At 36.8% G+C, this 15,297-nt stretch overlaps 1 protein-coding gene across 5 annotated transcripts in view; it reads left to right on the top strand.

Annotated features, from left to right (window-relative positions):
* Positions 1-2,018: 2,018 nt before the first annotated feature.
* LOC149566113 (uncharacterized) overlaps positions 2,019-15,297 on the top strand; it is a 227,600-nt gene continuing 214,321 nt past the window's right edge. For 3 of the 5 annotated variants that reach the window (XR_016362121.1, XM_089819541.1, XM_089819543.1), the window contains exons 1-2: positions 2,354-2,475; positions 3,852-5,620. Coding sequence is in view for 4 of the 5 variants with exons in the window: in XM_089819541.1 (XP_089675667.1) it covers positions 3,935-5,620 (1,686 nt within the window). In the remaining variant the exon portion in view is untranslated. Of the gene's footprint in view, positions 2,256-2,353; positions 2,476-3,851; positions 5,621-15,297 lie in introns of those variants that run through there. The other 2 variants (XM_089819540.1, XM_089819542.1) reach the window with 2 other exon arrangements.

Raw genomic sequence — 15,297 nt, 5'->3', positions numbered from 1 at the left:
ATGACGTTAAGATATTTGTTGCTGATGACAAGTAGATATAAGCATCACACTCCAAAACAAAGTGTCTTTTATATTTGACTGCCGTAGGTTTGCAAAAAATACCTACCCTTTCTTGCTAAGTTTCTTTTAGTTGTTTCCACTACCCACCTTCACATGATAGTTAGTGAGAGTTAGTTATTTTTCAGAACTAAGAATTTTGGCTCTCCACAAGATATAAGCCTTTATGTATACTTTTTGAGAAAGATTACATGTGAGATTAAACTCCTCAATATAGTAATTCCTTTTTTCCCTAGACACTTTACCAAGTACACTTGCTATATTATCTACAATAAAAGCTTTCATCTCTTTGTTGCTCATGGGGCACACATTAGAATACACAGTTCATTTACTCATCTATATATTGTTTGTTTCATCCAATTCTTTTTTCCTTTGGTGAAGCTATCACTAAAAACAATTTTCAACAATTTACTTGTTTCCACATATTCAATTCTTTTTAAATATCCCATGGGATACATCATAGGAATTGCAGTCAACAAAATATTGTAATTAAACAAATTGTTAATTTAAAGCTTGCTTTTGATAAACTACATTTGTTTTTTCTCTAATTATTTTCCCTTTGATATAGAAGTGTTTCCAACCCATAATCTATATCCATAAAGCACAATTAGGAGCACTAGAAAACCAAAAGAACTTAGTATTTTTCCAATCACATAGTTCAACCTTTATACACCTGAAAGAGTTCTTTTTTTTCTCCAACCCTCCCATTTTAGTTTTTGGATGAAATCAAACCCAAGATATTTGCACTCCTTAACTTCTTCAAGAGTATTGCCTTCAAAGTGGAACCTATGCAAACTTTACTTCCTTTTGTGAGAAAGAATCACAATTTTAGTCTTGTTGATATCAACCTGCATCCTTGCTACACTTAAAAAATAATAGAGGGCATATAAGTTCTCTTGCAACTCATGAGATGAATTCACAATTAAAAAATAAATTATCAACATAGAGAAGAAACCTTATCACATACTCTTATAATTGAAACAATCTCCACATTATGAATTTAACTATTCTTCATCCTTGCTTGACTCCAATACCACTTCTAAAACTTTCAAAGATGCTTGTACAATATTTGATTTTAACTTTAACCTTTTCATTAAGTTTACATACAACCACCCTAAGATACAAAGGAATCCTAAGCTCTTCCATGCTATGCGATTTATCTCTATGAACCATGTCAAATGCCTTTTGCGAAATCAACATAACAACAAAAGACTTCTTCCATCTTCTCCCAAACTTTTTTTATTAAATGCTTCAAAATGATGCCATTGTTAAGCATAGAGTTTTTAGATCTAAAACTTGCTAGTCTTTTTGCACATTATCTTTTTATTATACTAGTGTACTAATTTTATTTATTATCATAATATCAAATAGATTATGCAAACACTATATATCATAATAGTTATTTATTTGGAAGTAACATTTATGGCACCACTCTTAAAAATAGGCATCATTAGACTATTTTATAATCCTTGCTAAATAAACATTTTCATTATATGAAGTGTGAGAAATATCAACCCCTGTTTTAGATACTCTACTTGAAATTCAACAAAAACCCTTAACTTTTGCAATTCCCAACTCTTAATATCCATCTTTATATCTCTTGATATCTTGTACAATGAAAAACTCTGCAATAATGTTGACCATAGGAAAGGGGACAACCTCTAATTTCTGTGCATATAGCTGTTTTGCATAATCTAATCTTTCTATAGCCCTGATATTCTTTTCAATTTGATTCTTTTAGAGTAAACAAACACCATGGCACAAAACTACGATCCCATACAAAAATGTGGAAATTTAAGAAATTTACATTCTTTATAGTTCCCCAAAGTTATAATATAATCTTGGAAGTAAGGAAGCAAACAATATTAAAGCTTATTGTTGATTCTATTACCATTCATTCCATCAGTTTCATCCTTCAAAGTGGATAATGGCTTCATCACACTAAAAAGGTTGGTGTTAAGTCAAAGGCGCTGTACTGCAACAGGTCTGAAAAAGGGTTCAAACATTTAGAGGGAAGGTCCATTAACAGTAGTGACTAAAAATAAATCATACTAAGTTAATCTAAAACGTGTCTGACAGGTTTCGAAAAATTAGAGGGAAGGCTAGCCCAAAAGCCCACACACATTTATGATGAAATAAATCATATTAAGTTCAAAGGATACTTCACAATTCGTCCTGGCAGTGCAAACAGTTGTCAGGTAAGAAGTAGAGGTCGATTATTTTCCCGCCTGTAATGCAGTTTTAGAAGATTATAAACATGTAAGTATATATATCCAGTTTTCCAAGGCTTCCGTCTAAGGCTCGTTTATCTTACATTGATAGTTTTTCTCACTCCGAGCTAAAATGACGCATTGGACATTTCGTTTTTGCATCTGGGTACCTGTGTGAGTTGAACCCTTGTCCTGTCGGAAGCTTAAGGTAATTACAGCTAATGGAATAGTGTTGAGTGTTTTCGTTGTGTCTACTATAGCTTGGATTCGTAAACCGAGCTAAAATTTCATTTGCATTGAACAATTTTTTTAATTTCGTTTGTTTTTGGGTACTCGTGTGATCTGAACCATTGTCCATTAGCAGGGTCAAGATTATAAAATATAGTGTAGAAGTGTTGACAGTTTAATGTTGGTTGTTGTATACTTTGCATAGCGAGTATTCTTATACCAAGCTAAATTTCTCTTAGTGAATAAAAATGTTTCCTTATTATTTGTGGGTAGCTTTCAGCGTGGAATACCGAACCTGTAGCCTAATTAGGACTAAGAAATCTACTATATACACATTTTCAAAATTTAATGCTTTTTACTTGTTTTTAATTTACATTGCCTGTATTCTTATACTGAGCTAAGTTTATCAACTTTGGACCAGAAGCGCTTGCTTTTTATTTCGAGCAGCCATGGTTTTCAAATCCTTGTCCTGTAGCCAGATCAGGATAATGAAATCTAATGGAAAAGCGTTAGAAGTTTTGTTTGTTTAATAGTTTTTTTTTTTGACATAGACATTATGATTATCCTTATACATAAATTCTTCTGAATGAAGAACTTTTGTATGTTTTGGGGAGCTACGATTATCAAATCCTCGACCTGTGGTGAACTTAAACTTATGATAGTAAACAGCCAAGACTGTTGAAGAATTCCTCTTTAGTGCTTTTTAAACTTTACAACCCTGGTATCCATATACCGGGCCAAATTTCATTCAGTGTAATGACATGCTTTATTTTGGGAAGCAGATAAATTGGAACTCGACTGTGCTACCCGCTCCGGGCCATCGAATCTAATGGAAATGCTGAAACGTTTGAGTTCAATATCTGTTTTTTACACAGCTGCTATTTTTATACTGAGCTATTTTTTATCAAACGAACAGCATGTTTTTCTGTCCGGCTTTTTCTCTCTCTTTGACCTGTAGCCTGCTCAGGCAGAATGAATATCTTGTGGGAAAATAATGGAATTGCCCATAAGTGGCAGGTTAATACCAACGGAATAGATGAAAAGGATCAAGTGGCTCCTGCTATTTTTCTTGCATCTTCTCAGGGAAGCCCAGTCTGCCTTAGTTCTCGTTGTTGAGCTGATGGCGCAGTGCCAATGGGGATTTATTCCTGTTTTCAAAGATAGAATAGATAGGATGAATATTGATGTCCTGCAGGCTAAATCTAAATTGTCTGTAAGACCTATCAAAGCATGTTTTCTTGTTAAGGAGATTGTTTTCTTTGAGTTCTTTTAGTTTTAAAAGGAATGCCAAGCTTTGTTTGTTCACCTTGATTTAAAGACCTCTAGTTTATGACTGCAAATATCTGCATCTTGCAGGGAGATTTGAGAAGAGCAGATACATAAATTTGAAGAGGAAAAGAATGTTGATGTGAAATGGATTTAATGGTTGGAAAGTGGACATGCTTTTAAGAGCAGTCTTTTTGTTGACCATTCAGTGGAACTTGGGCTCTAATATGTTTGATTGTGAAGTTCAGTCAGCAAGAAAGAGGAGGCTGTGGGGAAAGTATTATACTAGGAAATGTAATGTGAATAGATTATTTGATGGAGAAAATGAGTCCTTGTCAGCTACAAAGAAAATCCCTCTGCCTGGACAAGGTGCAAAGGCATGTGAAAGTACTTTGAGGGGGGAGTATTCTACTTCTCTTGTTGAAAACTGTGTTTCCAATGGCAGGCCTGATTGGGCCAAAGGAGATACTGCAAACAGCAATGGTACGCATGCTGAAAATGTTTCATTTTTAAGTAAGTTGGATACTTTTCATTTATCCAGTTCAAATGTTGGGGGAATGAATGACCCTGTTTCTTATGTTCTATCAGAAGGGGGATCTGCTTCCAAATTGGAAGTATATGGAGTTCTGTGTACTGAAAATGGGCAGGATAATCAACTTGGGGGTAGTATAGAAAATGCTGAGCATAAAAATTACCAAAATATTGAATTTGAGGTTGTTACCGAGAATGTTAAACTGCCAGTTGATCATATTGTGGTCAAAGATGATACTGTCAAGGGCAAAAATAATACGCAGATTGCCCCTGGTGGTATAGGGAATGAAGTAGCTCATTTGGATCATTATGCCATTGGAGATTGTACTGCTGAGTACAAGTGTGGAGAGAGAACAGTGGGAGGTTCATTTGAAAATCTGTGCACACAATGTAAGGCACATATTCATCATGGGAATGCAATGGTAACTGATGTAGTTCTATCTCACCTAATTGCAGTTAGAGATGATACTGCTGAGTGCATGCAGCAGGGAAGAATGGTTACGGAATCAATAGCAAATTTATTCTGTGATAACAAGCAACAGATTCAACTTGAGGATGATGTGGGGAATGTTATGGTTCAGTCAGATCATATTGTGGTAATACATGACAATGCTCAGCATAAACACGGAGAAAGCATGTTAGCAGAATCAATGACAACTATAAATGCTCAAAACAAGACACATATTGAATTTGGGGATGATAAATTTAATATAGCAGCTCCATCTGTCTTTATTGCAGTCAAAGATGATACTTCTGAGTATAAGCTTCAGGAGCAAACAGTAACAGGTAAATGTCTAATCAAAGATCAAAATCTGGGACAAGAAAATGCAATCCAGGTCGAGGCCATTCCATCAAAGGCGAAATCAGATGAAATTCAGGATCAATCAACCAAGTTTCATGCCAATAGCAATGCCTGTGGCTGCTTTACAGAAGAGTATTCTTTGGTTACAGGAAAATGCACTGGCGTCTTGAAGCACAATAAAGATTTAGATGATTTTTCTCTTCAGTCCCCTACTAATTGCCATTCTAATGCGTGCCAACTCATTGATCATGACAGCCAAATAAAGAGAACAGGCCCAATTTTGAGAAGTAGAAAGATTTGTTTAGCAACTTCAGTGGTTAAAAAACATCAAAGAAGGATAATGTCTTCAATGCCTTTCAAAGGGGGAAAATTGAAAAATACTACTTACATTGGCAACAGGCTTAAAAAAAATGCTGTAAAGGGGCTTTTAGAGAATTATTTAAAAGATTGGATGGACAAAAATGTGCAGGAAGGAAGATTTGAAAATGAACATTGTTTACCTTTTCTTGTTAATGCTCCGAAAAGGGTACTGTTCTCTGCTTCTTTAAGCTCTTCTTTAACTTTTTAGATTAATTTTATTTTCTCGTGAAGCTGCATTTCATATATTCTGAAAGTCACATTTGACATTTTGTATAATGATAAAAGATGCTTCAATGGGATATTTATTTCATGCAGGCAAACAATTTGACTAACAAATGGAAACTTAGAGTCTCTTCTATCATTTTGCTGAAAAGTATTTTTGAACTGTGTACTTCCCTTGGAAATTCAAAGCAGGCATATTTCTAGTTGTATTAGCGATTACATTAGCATTTTATGTCAATATGTATATAAAATATATCGTTGATAGCTTAAATTACCAAAGAAAACATGGTAGTAGTTGTAGCAGGTGAGCATGTTGAAGGTTTTCTGTTCCTCTATTAGGGTTATCTGATAATGTTGTTTTAATGTGCTCAACAATTAGGATTTCAGAAACGATTAGAAGAGCTTACCATCAAAAAAAGAACTTATTACAAGAAGGGAACTTTTCATGGTTATAGTTAGAGAGCATGGGTAGCACAAGAAGGTTCTTTTTATGGAATGCACTTGAATTTAAGAGAAGACACTCTAGACTATACTTTTAGCAGGCGGATATAAAAAAAAATTCATTCAAATGAATTATTTTTGATAACATTTAAAATAGAAGTTAATTAAGAGATAAAAGATAAAGCTACCATTTAGGTCACTGCTAAGTGAGACTCCAATTGAGTATACGCTATTCCCCTAAACTAGCATGACAAAGAGGATTTGTTTTTCTATTGATTTTATGTTATGTTTCACAAGGAGTACACCTCACCTCATCAAGATGTAAACCTAAGATCTCCACTATGGAGTTGGAGTACAAGTTCTTTACCATTAAGACACTTTTGGCTGTACCGTCCTATTGATTTAACCCTTATATTGGTGAATGTGAATGATTTTTCAGTATTTTCTTTGAGCTTTATTAGATTGTAGGGTTAGGTAGTTGTGGTATTGTTAGGTTGTATAAGATAAATCTAGTGGTTAGCAGTTTCCGCATGTTAGTAGATGTTTCTCTAAGTCATTAATTTGGGAGACGATGTATATTGGCATCTTACCCCTCATCTTGATTATGGTATTGTCTCCAAACGATTGTGTTCAAATCCCACAATTACATTCTTTGTCTTGTGCTTAGATTCTTCTACTTGCAAAAGGTTACAATAAATTAAAGCCTTAACCAACACCTCAGCTCAATGTGGATTTGCATTAAATAGAGAATTTATTAGTGCATATTCCGTTTTCTTCATTTTGAGGGTATCTTTACTTCAAATAGATGCTTCTTACTTCATGCCTTATCTTAAAAAGAAATTGCTCAAGCTACCTCCTTAGCCACTATTGAATTCACTCAATAGTGTCATATCCAATTGCCTAACGTTGTCTTTGCTCCAATTATCCTTGTGCTCATGATCATCACTTAGGAACTTGAGGCTTTGTAGTTGCATTAGGTGTTATGATGCCCCAAGATATGTTCTTGTTTTGGCAATTTGATGGTCTGGTGGATCATTTGGTGTGGTTGCGTGCTTAAAGCTTTGAAGCGACACCTTGTGATTAACATCAAATTCACTATGAAAGTGATCCTAAGTGGTAAAAGAAATATTTTGAAGAGGCAAATATTTTTTGTGAATAACATTAAGCCATAAGGGTTTGTTTAATTCCCCCAAAACAAAGAGTGTGAAATTCATGGACCGAACACTAATTAAGAAATTCAAAACTCTTACTTCACAACCTTGAGATTCTTGACTACTTTGCACATATCTACATGGTGCATTTATGATGAGCTTATTATTTTCATTGGTATTCATTATTGTTGCTAACCTTGTTGAGTTTGTTTTATTTACTGGAACTCACATATTTACATACCTTTTATTTTCTATCTTGAAGTTATAGAGGTCTATTATAAAGAAGCAAGGTGATTTCAAAGGCTTTAACCTTGTTCTCAATTATGCTTTTCGGTAAACTAAGAAAAATCCACTGGAGACTGGTGCTTGAGCCTTCGGTTGAGTTTCACTCATTATATTCTTTAATAGAGCATTTGAAAGTGATATTTATCACCTTTTACCTACACTTGTTGCCAACCATTTTCTAAACCTTTTTTAGCGTAACTTTTTTTTGGAGAAGATTCATATTACAGAGGCAACCTTTTTTTCTTTTGAAAGATGGGATCATATGAATGAACAACATGCAATTATTGCAAATGTAACTTTGGTTACATTCAAGAGATGTCAAAAGAATCTAAAAGAAGTGAGGACTTTGGATTTTCATTTGACCAAATGTGTCAATTGCCACATGCGATCCTTCAATTTTTTTCTTCTTTTTGTGCCTCTGTAAAGTGCAAAATTATACTGACATTAACATTTTTAGATCAATGCGTCCTTGAATAATTTTATATATCACAACTATATTGTGATTGGTTAGTTGCTAAGCACATAGTTTTGAACCTTTGACCCCCACTTGTTTCCTTTATTTAAAACATTTTTGCATTTACTGTAAAAACATTATCAAATTCTTAAATGGTTGTTATATGTAGTCCTAAGGTCATAGCAAGGTTTATAGCCTTGCCATAGGAGCAAGGCATTGGGGGTGCAAGTATAATGTTCCATGTCAGAAGGAGCAAAGATGCTTTTTTATAGATAAATTTGCTTCCTTTCAAAGAGACTAAGATGACTCATTATCCACTTACTTGTATCAATTAGAGTACAAGTACTTGGTCCTTTCTAAATCAAGAGGTGTTCGTTCTAAGATGTTACCTTTACAAGGGGCTTTTGGATTGCTCAATTGCACCCCCTAGCTTTGGGACATTTCTCTCTAAGCATCAATTGATGCATTGTTCCATTTGTGGTGATATATGATAATATTATTGGTTCTTTGAGAATGAGCCTTGCTACAAACATGGACATTAGATGTTGCTTATAATGTTTCTTGCTTTGATTTTTCCTACTTCCATGGTTCATTGAGGGAGTCTTCTCTCACATGTTATGTCCAGTTCCATAAGCCAGAATAGCATTATAAGTCATTCTACTTGCTTTGGAAGGAGGATGGTCTTATTTTTTTTTAACAAGAAGTCCACACACTAGAGCAAAGCAGTGTAGATTGATTTAATTATGCAATCCAATTGGCATGTGATTAAGGAGGTGTGTTTATCGTTTTTGAGATTGCAACTATTTTGCAAGTTCACCCTACCATGAGAACTGTGGTGTATTATTTGAAAGATTGATTAACAAAGAAGAAAACTATGGTGAAGGGAAGTTGGGGATTGCGATAAACTGTTCAATGCCATAAGCCTTGAAAGTGATGCAAATTAGAGGATTTGCTTGTTGTTTGGTCGACACTTTATATATAGACATTGTACTTACCTTTGGGTGAGGTTACCTAATGCTATGGGCTTTTATGGTGTGGTCAAAATACTATTGTTGGGAATACTCTAAAATACATTATATTGATGCCGTAAGTATACAATTTTGGGTTTGCTCAAATACACTGTGCATGCTTGTTGTTATGTTTTACATGCATTCTATTATGTTTTGAATATAGATTCTATGGGATAAACATTTGGCACCATTGTCTAGACAAATCTTGGATTAACCTGATGGCGAGAATCGTATAATAGGTTGACCAGTGAGCGAAAAAGAAACAAGTAACAATAACAAAGAATTTCTCAAAGGAGAAAGAGCATTAATGGAGGATTGTGCAAATATATTGTAGGCATTCATCGAGACTTGCGCTTGAAGGGATGCAAAGCAAGATGAAGTTCTTGATAGTGTGGTGTGGAATAAACGCGGGTAAGTCAAATAGTGGACTACCTTATGTGCCACATACTAAGGCTCTTGGCACAACACTTCATTGCTCGTCATAACTTGTGGGAAGAATAAAACATAGATTGCCATCGACAAATAATACAATGATGCCAAGTGAACACTCAAAGTGAAGAGGAGTTTGACAAGAGCCATTGATGAGAACACATCCTTAATCCCTATTAAGGGGATAATTAATGACTGTAACCTTTAACAAGGATACAAGTTGTATCTCAAAAGGGTGAGAAGATGAATACGAGGTAATCCAAAAAGCACTGAGGTTGGGAACAAGCAGATAGTAGACAACATCTTTGGAGAATTGCTGAAGGATTGCCTAAAGGGGAAGAAGGGTTATCCCAAGGGAATCAAGAAAGTGTGAAGGTGCTCGTGTTGAAGGTGACAAGGTATATGAACTGATTGAAAATACTTGACACTGGTTGGGACACCAGACCCTTACATTGTAAGGAAGTACATACGATTGAGGGGTAGAAGAAACCCCGTATTAACGAGAGTCAAGGGGATCAAAGGCTTGAAGAACACATAGTGTGGAGTACGTAGAAGACAAATGTATATGGGACATAGTTATGACCTAAGGTTTCTAGAGGACATAGGGACACTGTGGTCAAAACGATTAATTTGAATCAAGTGCACCAAAGTCGAGAGCAATTCTAATCGGACCTAATACTCAAGGCGGTATGGAAAGTTGGTCACATGGAGTAACTACTATGTCTAAAAACTGGAAGTTGTTGAAGTTTATGGGCGATGGATCAAAGGATCTCGTATGACATTTTAGGATGTGTGAAATAATCTAGTCAGCTAATGGGTAGATTGACTAGGATGGCAATTGATTGGTTCTCAAAAGTTGACAAAACCAAGGTGTTTAATGGGCAAAAATGAAGAAGGTATTCAAATTCGAATTTAAATTGCTTCAAGATGATAACAAAATTGTTGCCAAGATATATAGTACGAAGCAAAGTAAGCATGAGACTGTGAGAGTATACAATTGGCCGTTTAAGGAGCTATTGGGAAAGATAGAAAGTTAACCAACATATGGATTGAAGAACCACTAGTTTGTAGAGGGCTTGAAATCCTCCTTGAGGAACAAGATGAAGGTTGTCCCATCGACATCATATGTTGATGCTTACAACAAAGCCATGGATATAGAAAGTGAGGACAAGACCTAATGAAAGAAGAATAATTGGTTAGATAGGATGACTCATCTTAAGGGAGCAATAGTGATGAGGAATCAAGTAAGAAGGTGCAAGCCCTACCAAAGGACATGCATCCAATAATGAAGTTCAAAGCAACGAACGAGAGTAGCAAAAACTGGTGAAAGAGAGTTGTGGTGCATAGATTGTAAAGAAGAGGGTCATACAAAAGTCATGCTCCCTAAAAAGGCTCTCTCCAACATTTGTTAGGTATTGGGACACTCCACCAAGGAGCTCCCATACAACATGATAACTTGTAGTATACAAGTTCTCTACGAACATGAGCAACCGTCCGGAGTTGCAATTGGGACCACTACACAATAGTTGATCAATACAATTACATCGTTCGATGGTTACATAAACAACAAAAGTACTAGAAAAAAAACACATATAACAATAATAACAGTGTAGCCAAATACAATATGGTGCCCAGGGTTAGTCGATAATTCAATGTTGGGCTTGTAATCAATGGGGACACTTAGCGTAAGATTACCAAAAGGAGGAAAGCTCCCAATATCTATGCAAATGGTGTGGTCTCAATGACCATGAGGATACAAATTGGCTGAAGTCGGGAGTGAACCTTTTGAATATTGATGGGTCATGTGAGCAAGCAGTTGTTGACACTCATGAGGGTACACAAGTGGAGAAAGCTACGTATGTAGACCCTTGTACAAAGGAGAGGTTACGAGAGGTTAAGGCCGACATCGAGAGGGAGCTGATAGTAGAGTGAGGGAAACAAATGACTTTGCAAGTACTTTGCTGCAAATAGAATTTGAGCAAAATATCTTAAGACAAGTTTTGCAAACTAAAGTACTAATAAAACTTAAAGACCTCTTCAATACTATCCCTTGACTGATCATGTAGTTGCAACCCACACAAGGTTCCCCATAAATTATTTGGTTGACCTAATGTTGCTTTCAGTGAATGCTAGAAGATGCCTTGTCATGGTGGAGATGGGCAGATTGGGTACTATTCTCCTAGATACTATCGTGGACAGAGTTTCAAGGGTGAATGTGTTGCTAGAGGAGACATGGAAGAAACTTAGGAAACCCACATTGTGGCTATCAACTTTTAATTTGGTCGGTGCTCACCAACACGGTATCAAGCCAGCCGAGACTTTGATAGCACAAAGGCTTACCATCGATACACAACCCTTCATTTTAGTTTTTGTGGACATCATCCTGAACAAGAAAGGTTATGATTTGATCCTACAGGGAGGGCGGCTCAAAACTACTAAGGTAAATCACAATTGGAAGTGTAATATGTTGTTTATGGAGAGCAAAGTGCAAAAATATGAGTGGCCTAAGAACAATGGCGGTGAGCAAGGAGTTGGTATCCTTGTTAGGACCCAAATAGGAGGGGGAATCCATTGGAGTAGATTAGGGAAGATGGTAGATGGAGCAGAATGAGGGGGACATCCTAGAGTCGAAAGGATGTTCGGAGGATGAGGTGGACTCAATAAACAGGCTCTTCCACTAGCAAATGGAAGATTATGAGCTTTTTCATTTGTCGTGAAACATGTTATAGGTTGAGGAAGAAGAGGAGAGAGACATGTATCCTCTTGAAATACATAGATCACAAAGAAGGGGTGACCTAAGTGAACAAGACTTTAGTGGGTCAATTTGCCAAAGATAAATCGTAAGGTACGAGGATCCCAAATTGAAGGAGACCACCCTCATTGATGAAACCAATTCAAAGGATATACTTGTCGGGGATGATTGGAAGTGTTCAAAGCAACAACCTTCAAAGTTTTCATAGAGTATAAGGTTGTGTTTGTGTGGACGTATAAGGACTTGAAGAGGGCCCCACCAGAGGTGTGTTCATAGGATACAATTTGTACTAGGAGCTTAACCATTGGGGAAGAGGCCATACCAGATGAACGAGAACTACAAGATGCTAGTTGCGGGCATCATATTTTGGGTGTTGACGAGTGAGCAAGTCTCAACTGTAATTTCATTCAGCAAGGTGAATCAAATTTGCATTTGTGTAGACTTTTGGTGTTTGGATGTGGTCACCATCAAGGACCCATTCCCCATACCTTTTACGAACAATATCTCGGAGGAGATAGAAGGACACTAAATGTACTCACTTATGGATGGCTTCTTGGTATACAACAAGACCTCCATTGCAAGGGACAAGTTGAAAATTATATTCGTGGGTGAGGACATGTAAGCCTACAACCAAATGTATTTTAGGTTGTGCAACGCCCTTGCAACCTTTAGAAGGATCATCACATTTCCATAAGATGTCCATAGAAAATTTCAAGGCATTCCTAGATGACTAGTCCATCTACAGTGTACAAGACATACACTTGGTGGCTCTGGTGCAATACATGAGATGTTGGAAAGTTCGACATATATTGAATCCAAAGAAATGCAAATTTATTGTGCCTCAAGAGAAGCTGCTCAAGGATATTGTGTGTAAGGTTGAATTGAAGATGGATCCAGACAAAATGAGTTATCGTTGAGATGGAGCCCCCGATGAATGTCATTAGGGTCAAGTCCTTCCTTGGCCATATTGGGCTCTATCGGAAGTTTATCAAGAACTTAACACAAATTTCTTACTCGCTGGATAAGTTGACATGGAAGGGCGAGGTATATGTTTGGGAGACTGCACAAGGAGAGGCTTTCTAGGTTCTCAAAGCAAGGTTGGTGGCTACACCTATATTGGCATATACAAATTGGGATAAGATTTCCACATTTATGTGGATACCTCCAATTATGTGTTGATGTCACATTGGCACATGTAGTGGACCATGGGCTAGACCATCCAATCTACTTCGCAAGTAGATTGTTTTCAAAAGTAGAGAAAAACTATAGTACATCGAAGAAGGAGACTATAACATCTCGATTTCCCGAGTCTTAATTAACAACTAACATACTCAAGAATACAGTTATTACTTCAATTTCATAGAAAGACAATTATATCAATCATGTTCATGTGAAAGGGATTTACAGTTAAAAACAATTAAACAAAATTTCTTAACTAAAGACTTAAAACACCATCAAGGAATTACTATAGAAATTAAAATCCACATATCATGGAATTTGATTTGAGAAATTATTGAAGGGATATTTCTGCAATCACCCAGATTAGTCCACAAATACTACTATAACAATATCATATAACGACTTCCATCCAATACTACCTAAATCAAAATCAAATGACAATTATCATTAAATATCACTATATAAAAAAATTAGGGCATTACAAACCACTGTATCAATTAAGGCATCGATTACCATTGGATTATTTAGGGCTTCTGATACCATTGTATCACTTAGGGCTTCCGATACCACTGATTCAATTAGGGCTTTCGATATGACTGATTCAATTAGGGCTTTTGATACCACTGTATCATTTAGGGTTCCAGTTACCACTGAATCAATTAGGGCTTCAGATACCACTGTATCGTTCCTTTCTTTCTGGTTTCTTAACTGTGGCAATAACTCAAGATTAGAAAATATGCTCATATTCAATATATTTTTTTTTTTGAAAAAAGAGGGGTAAAAACTTTATTGAGCTTTAGAACATAACAATACAACACAAATAGGGCCAGAGCCCCATGAGACAACAAAAACTACAAAAAGGGCAAGAGAAGGATCATCCTCTCCCAACACCATTTACATCCTCTATAAGAATCCTCTCCAACTCTTGACATAACTCGCTAGGCATCTGCACCCACTCATCAATTATCCCACCATCTATATTTCCAGATGCCCATTTGGCCAAGCTATTAGCTGCCTTATTTCACTCCCTTGGAATATGGGCAAAAGACACTGACTCCATCAATGAGCTAACCTGTAAGATTTGCTGCACTATCAAAGACAATTGCCAGCTAACATCCGTAATCTTTCTCTCAAGGAGAAGATTAACCAGAACTTGAGAGTCAGATTCACAAATTACCTTACGCCACCCTAGAGCATAAGCTCGCTTTAAAGAGTAAAGGATAGCCCAACCTTCCATCCTATTAACAGTCTGCATCCCTTTATTAGCTGAAAAAATAAAAACCACTGATCCAGAAGAGTCCCTACCAATCCCACCAATCCCAGTTGGGCCTGGATTCCCTCTAGAAGAACCATCCGTATTAAGTTTCAAAAAACCAGCAGGAGGGGGAAGCCAACTCCCCATCCGATGAACTTTTTGCTGCCCCCGTCTACCTCTCCTGACACAGACTGAGGCCGGAGATATCTCATGTAATCCCAACCTATCCACCATCTCGGCCTGATCTTTCTCAAGCGGCAACACTACCTCACTCTTAGCCATGATAGTCTTACGGATCATCCCCATAATTCTGAGCCAGACCTGTTGAATCCCCAATTTTTCAATCCAAAAAATTCTACAATTCCTTTCCAGTCAGACTTGCCACAGCAGAAAGATAGGCCCCACATACCACACATCTTGCAAAAAAGGGGCCAAGGAGGGGGGCCTCCCCAAAATCCCTTAGAACTCTGCCAGGGAGGAGGCATGAATGCACGGGCGTTTCCAAACACCCCGCCAGAAATGCCAAAGTTGCATGGTGAAAGAACACTGGAAGAACAGATGCGGAGAGTCCTCCTCCTCCTTACCGCAAAGAACACACCTCGATGGGCCGAAAAAACCCCTCTTGCGAATATTGTCCCAAGTCAGGCATCGATTCCAAACCAAAG

Source organism: Cupressus sempervirens, chromosome 3, assembly GCF_028749045.1.
Source record: "Cupressus sempervirens isolate cs-2001-9-10 chromosome 3, ASM2874904v1, whole genome shotgun sequence".
Lineage (NCBI taxonomy): Eukaryota > Viridiplantae > Streptophyta > Pinopsida > Cupressales > Cupressaceae > Cupressus > Cupressus sempervirens.
This window is presented reverse-complemented; position numbering and strand designations above follow the sequence as displayed.